At 37.8% G+C, this 6810-nt stretch overlaps 1 protein-coding gene across 4 annotated transcripts in view; it reads left to right on the top strand.

Annotated features, from left to right (window-relative positions):
• The window catches only part of LOC106873489 (fibroblast growth factor receptor 3-like), a 92967-nt gene extending 86196 nt beyond the window's left edge, over positions 1-6771 (top strand). For all 4 annotated transcript variants that reach the window (XM_052975497.1, XM_014920995.2, XM_052975498.1 and 1 more), the window contains one exon: positions 4428-6771. In XM_052975497.1, coding sequence (XP_052831457.1) covers positions 5493-6695 — 1203 coding nt within the window. In that variant the 5' untranslated portion in view covers positions 4428-5492 and the 3' untranslated portion in view covers positions 6696-6771. The remainder of the gene's footprint in view (positions 1-4427) is intronic.
• The last annotated feature ends 39 nt before the right edge of the window (positions 6772-6810 follow it).

Below are 6810 nucleotides of genomic sequence, written 5' to 3'. Positions count from 1 at the left end.
AAAACGTATAAATTTATACGTTTTTGCGTCGTAACTCCTTTATTATTATTAATATAACCAAAAGGATCGATTCTTGAAGAGTCTGCATATCTTCACTGTCGTTTTTTTCTGCTATTTAGGTGATGATTTTTTAAGTTAGCTTACCAATTATTTTTGTTGGTAGTTAATTTATAATATATTGTTATATATATATATATATATATATTGAAGATATCCTCCGGCAGAAACCAATTAACTATTGTAAAATTGCATAATGGCAATATATTCGTATCTTGTATGCGCGCTTAAGTAATTACATATCAAAGTCGCCAACGATTTGCAAAGCATGTAACAGCAGTGGAATAAGGGAATAACCATCAAATCCCTGAATAATTACGACCCTTTAGCCATTTAATTAACTCTGTCTTTTACCATTCGTTGCAAGCCTAACAAATATGGCTGTTATTTCAATGTTATTCAATCTGCGGTCGAATAATCGTTAAGTTTCAGCATGAAAACATAAGTAGCGCATTAGCACCAATCACAAGTGCTGTCTTGAATCTTAGGTCTTATAGGGCCGGTTATTACAATACAATATTGCCCTTAAAGGGGACGCCAGTCTATTGCAGGTTTACTCATTTACAATGGAGTGGACTGGAGCAACATGAAATTAAGTGTTTTGCTCCCGAGCACGACGCACCGCTTTGTCCTAGAATTGTAACTACGATCTTACGAACCACTATGCCACACCCCTTCACAACGCTAATCATTCTACTAAAAGATATATATCCCCCGCCATATATGACTCTCAATTGCGAGATTGCCACGCAATAACCAGCATTTGGGCATGAATAACTGGGTACACTACCAGCAGTATATTGGAGAGGTACTATCCCTCCCTTAGTTGGTTGGCTTCCCAACCTCTAACTCTCACAGGATATATATATATATATATATATATATATATATATGATGGCCTAAGGCGGTGTCATTCTTTTTCGCGTTGCTTTCGACCGGACGGGTTACGATTTTCTGAGCTCCTCGCTCTACCCCTCCCGTGTTTATAGTCCTTTAGGACAGTTTTTATTTCTCCTTCGTTCGCATTACCCATTTTTGTCTTGTCTTGCAGCCCATAGGCTTTTTGCTGTATATGTATTACTATCGTCTTAATTTTTGTTTTCGCGTGGCCCCTAAGCCTTTATTCTGTTTATTGCTTTGTCCCTCGTCCATTTACTAAGGGCCTCATCTCCGTTGTACGCAGCTTTATTTTAATCATAACCGCATCATGCGCGCGCACACGCACACTTGCACCCAAAGACATACATCTACATACAAATACATTCATATTGATATATCGTTATTTAAACAAACGATTGTGGTTTATAGTAGTAGTGGTGGTGGTGGTGGTGGTGGTGGTGCGGTGGTGGTGGTCGTAGTGGGGATCCTCGTGATTGTCATGGGGTCAGCGGTGGTAGTTGTGGTGCTTTGGGCTGGTAGCCGTGGTGGTAGTCGTAGTGGTGGTCGTCATGGCACTAGCGGTACTGGTGGCGGTCATCGCCATCATTGTGTTTGCTGCGGTGCTAGTGACGGTGCCAGTAGCGATGGTAGTGGCGGTGGTAGTGGTAGAGGGAGTCGTGGCAGTGGAGAGGTTAGTAGATAGATAGATAGATAGATAGAGAGAGAGAGAGACAGAGAGACAGACAGACAGACACACACACACATACATACGCATGCACACACACACACACATACACACACATACACGCATATACACACACCTAATTGTAGACTAAACAAAGAGACAGGATTGGTTTGTATCCATTAAACATGGAACCCTGCTGGGAAGAACAAAAAATAGTAATGTAACACTTTATACACACTGGATGCGTACACACGGGTATACATATACACTCATATGCATAGATACACACACACACACACACCACGTTGACGTATCATTATTTTAACAAACTGTGGGCCATAGAGGGCGTTTTAGTGGTGGTGGTAGTGGTGGTGGTGGTGGTGGGATTAGTGGTTGTCGTCGTTATAGTATTGGTAGTGTATTGCAGTGGGGAAGGTGGTGATGTAGTGTCGGTGGTTGTGTTGATAATGGTTGTGGTGGTGGCTATAGTATAATCAGTGGTGAAGGGAGCAGTGGCTGTGGTGCTAGTTGTGATGTTTAGTCATTGTTTGGTTGGCTGTTTGACTGGTTGGTTAGTTATTTAATCAGTTGATTGGTTGATTGGTTGATTGATTGGCTGGTTGATTGATTAGTTGACTGGTTAATTGGTCAGTTAATTAATTAGTTAGTTGGTTGGTTGTTTAGTTGATTAATCAGTTAATTGGATAGTTGACTGGTTGGTTGGTTGGTTTATTGATTAATTGGCTAATTAATTAATTGGTTGGTTGGTTGGTTGTTTATCATGGGTTGGCTCTGGTTGAGCAAGTCACTAAGTCATAACCCATCCGCTGTCTTTGTCTTAGATATTACCTATTGCAGATTATGCAGTCAAATGTGTTACTCAATGTATTACTCCAAGACAATAGAATGTAATTTGAGGAAGCTACAGTTGCTATTTCTAGCTGATCAAGTCTTTCAAAATAAGTATAAAACTAGTTCCATGTTCTATGTCTCAAGAGAAAAAGAATATTTAAGATTGTTTTCACATTCTTATAATGAAGGGTGTGTCAGATGTGATGGCAGTGGTGGATCAGGCAACTGGCGCCTTCTTCCGTATATGCAGAGGATTCCACACTTTGGATAATTGTCTGCAAGTAGAAGACATGCTATACACTGTACTGGCTATATAGTTTTATAACTCCTCATGTATGCTTTCCGTATTCCCGAGCGTCATACTAATATATACTTTTGTTATTTACACCACCTGTCCTCGTCTGTTGTTATTTTTTGTATATTCTCCCCTTTATATATATATATATATATATATATATATATATATATATATATATATATATATACACACACATACGAAATTGAGCTCAGAACAGCCAGGGACATGTATTTGAACATCATAAAAAAATACAGGTATATCAAATACCATGCAACATAAATTCTTGATTTTTTTCAATTATCTCTGCCCCTGGGAGATGTTACCTAAATTATCAAATGGCAATTAAGACCAGCTCCACTTGAAGAGGAGAGAGATTCTCACAATTCAAGAATTCTCCAAAGATGCCATACCATCTGTATATATATATATATTTATAGTTATATCTCTGTTTATCTAGTTGTAAGTATATCTATCTGATTGTATATGTGTATGTAGGTATATGTATGTATGTATGTATGTATGTATGTATGTATGTATGCATGCATGTATGTATGTATGCATGTATGTATGTATGTATGTATGTATGTATGTATGTATGTGTATGTGTGTATATATAGTGCAAAGGTGATGAAAAGTATAACAAAGTAAAAAAAAAAACAAGGTAAAAAAAATAAACATGGATTTGGTATTAATTTGATACTTAGGACACGGCAAAAAAATGAAGGAAATGTCTTTAACATTTCGAGTATACACTCTTCTTCTGAATGATAGGATAAAAATAAAGGGAAAAGAATGAAGAAGGAGAACTGGCAAGACAAATGTTTGTATAACTATACATCTATCTATTTCATTGAGAAACTGATAGGCTGTGTCACGGCTGAAATTATTGGCATGTCGTGGTTGACTAAGTTTGAATAATGTCTGAAGCTGGAGATTTATGTAACATGATGAAATCTGTTATGACTATATTAAATACATTTCTACTGAAACAACTGTCATGAATTTAAACTGTCATATTGTTATCCTGTATGGAAAGCATATTGAGGTGTGGTTGATGTGAGTGTAAGAGTTTTGAAAGTTCAAATTCCTTCTGTGGGCGTTTTGTGATCTTAATTGACTTCCTATAGAAGTTTATTGTTGAGAAACACAATTTTTAGTATTCAATTGACATCCCAGCCTTGAAGCAGTCATCCGTGAATTCTGTAGAACCTTTAAATCACCAAATGTTTTGTCCCCCCCCCCCATACACACATCTACCTGCTTGTGTAATTACTTTGGTAAAAAAAATTATCTTATTTCTATTGTTATATTTGGGGATCATCATATTTTCTCTCATTCGATCTATCTATCTATCTATCTATCTATCTATCTATCTATCTATCTATCTATCTATCTATCTATCTATCTATCTCTGTATCCTTCTCTTTCCCCTTCCCTCTCTATCTCTATTCAACTTTCTCCTTTATCTGTCTCTGTCCATCTCCTTTTCTCTTTTTCCTCTCTCTCCTCCAGCTCTCTCAACTATATCCTCTCTTTCTTTCTTTCTCTCTTTCTCTCTCTTTCTCCAAACACCAAATACATCCACATATAGATATACAAATATATAAATATATGAATATATAAATATATACATATATCTATGTTCTACTTTTTCAGGTGTGAACTCTTGGAAACTATAAAGAAGACAAAAAAGTAAGAAGAAAAGGAAAAGAAAATACTCGGAGACATAGAGAAGACCCTACTCCCGCCACAACCACCACCACCACCACCACTACCTTCACCAACAACACCAATACCACCACTACATTGCCACCTCCACCATCACCACCACTATCACATGGTATCTTTTTGGTCCATCATGAATTGTACGTCTCGTTATGGTGAATGATGTAATTGTTCTTACTCGAATGAAGATGAAACTAAAAATTAGTCAGGAGCCAGAAATGGTTCCCAGATGTGATGTGTGGAGAGGTTTGGTGTGTGAGGAATATCGTTAACTGATTGAAGAGAGTGGTCTGCCAAAAAATTATCCATATCGGCAAGTAAAATAATTAAGAACAAACTCAGCAGCTACAACTACAATAATAACAACAACAGCAACAACAACAACAGCAATTATAATGTTTTCTTTATTTGCCACAAGGGGAACGTATAAAGAACAAAGACAATGCACAAAAACAGTCAGAGTTTTACATTGCGTGTTGGCATAAAAAAAGAATTGCAGCTTAACAAATAGAAAAGATATAATGGAATATATGCAAAACATAAATACCATATTTTCTTACGTATAAGTCACACTCGTGCATAAGTCACACTTGTATATAAGTTGCACTCATGTATAAGTCACACCCCAGTTTTTTCAGTTAAAACCAAGTAGTAAATAGTGTGACATATACACGAGTAAAAACGGTGTGTGTGTGTGTGTGTGTGTATATATATATATATATATATATATGCATGCGCGTGTGTGTGTGCATGTGCGTGTGTATCTGTGTGTATATGTGTGTGTGCATATCACTGATCCAAAGGATGGGGATGGACACAGTAGTGCAATTAAGGGCAGGCCAAAAATCATCAGCGTTCCCTTTAGCATTAAGGCAAGGGGCCTCTCCATGCTGTGATGATTCTGTAAACGGAAACTGAAAGTAGATCTAACCAGCCATACTGAGACACTCATACACGTACATACATACACTCACCAACCTTATAATAATAATAATAATGTTCGTTTCACACGATATTGTTTCAGCTTTGTCTGTTTTGCTTCTTCTTGTCATCCATGTTGCTGGGGCACGTATTTCTGTGACAAATGACACAAGCTTAAGGTTACATAAGCCTTCATTCCGTCGCCAGCCCCAGCCTCTCCAATATGGCACACCAGGTGAGAAGATGAAGTTTGTATGTAAAGTCAGAGGTCACTCCAAGTTAAGTATGTCCTGGTTCAAAAATTCCCAGATTCTGAAGCAAACCGCAGACCCTAACAAAAATAGTTCCCGAATTAAAGTTTCACGGAATACTTTAGTGATGAACCCTTATAAAGCAGAGGATTCTGGGAATTATTCTTGCAGAACAGAAACAAAAAATGGTCATAAACTGAGGTCAGATTTCCGAGTTCTCACCAAAAATCTTTCTCAGGTAGAGTCCATAAAAACCGACCAAATGCACAACAAAAGTATTGAAGGTGAAAGTGAAGGTAAACCTCCATTTTGGGTTCGTAAGGACAGATCTGATTTGTACTTTCCTGCAGGATCACAGTTAAAACTCCGCTGCTACGCTGATGGAAATCCTGTTCCGAAAGTGATATGGAAGAAAGGGAATCGTATCAAATGGGAGGGTCAAACGATGATAATGAAAAAACTGGCCCCTAAACATGAAGGGGAGTATCAGTGTATTGCTGAAAATAAACATGGCCGAATTACTCATCGATACAATCTACATGTAATCAGAGTAAGCAAGCAGGCACCACCTGTAGTTAAAGGCATCACTAACCAAACCGTAGCTGAAGGTAGTGTTGCCAGGTTCAAATGTGTTGTGAGTAGCGTATCATCGCCTTATATCGAGTGGTTGAAAGTATCTTCGGTGAACACAACAGGAAGCACAAATATAAAACAGGAACTGTTTATTGAGAAAAACCAGGCGACTGGGTTATACGTGGTCTGGTTTGTCATACAAAATGTCACAGCATCAGACACGGGTCGATACATCTGTCAGGCGTCAAATGCCTCTGGTAGGGCATCGATGAGTGCATGGCTTGGTCTGTCCGGTGAGACAGGCAGTAGTAATGATCCAAATCAACCATTCATGGATGAGTTAGCAGAAAACTCCCGTTCTTCGGGATGTTCAATGATGCAACGGCGGTGTAAAGGTCGTGTCGGAGTAATGTTAGCTGTTGTGATAATGGTTGTCAATTTGGGCTTACGCTGAATGGTAACACATACATGTAATACATAAATACATATACATATCTACACATATATGCACATACACATATACATACAGATATATACATACATATGTATATATTTATATATATATATAT

The sequence above is a fragment of the Octopus bimaculoides genome, chromosome 21 (assembly GCF_001194135.2).
Source record: "Octopus bimaculoides isolate UCB-OBI-ISO-001 chromosome 21, ASM119413v2, whole genome shotgun sequence".
NCBI classification, from domain to species: Eukaryota; Metazoa; Mollusca; class Cephalopoda; order Octopoda; family Octopodidae; genus Octopus; species Octopus bimaculoides.
Note: the sequence above shows the minus strand (reverse complement) of the source record. Positions and strands in the feature narration are given on the sequence as shown.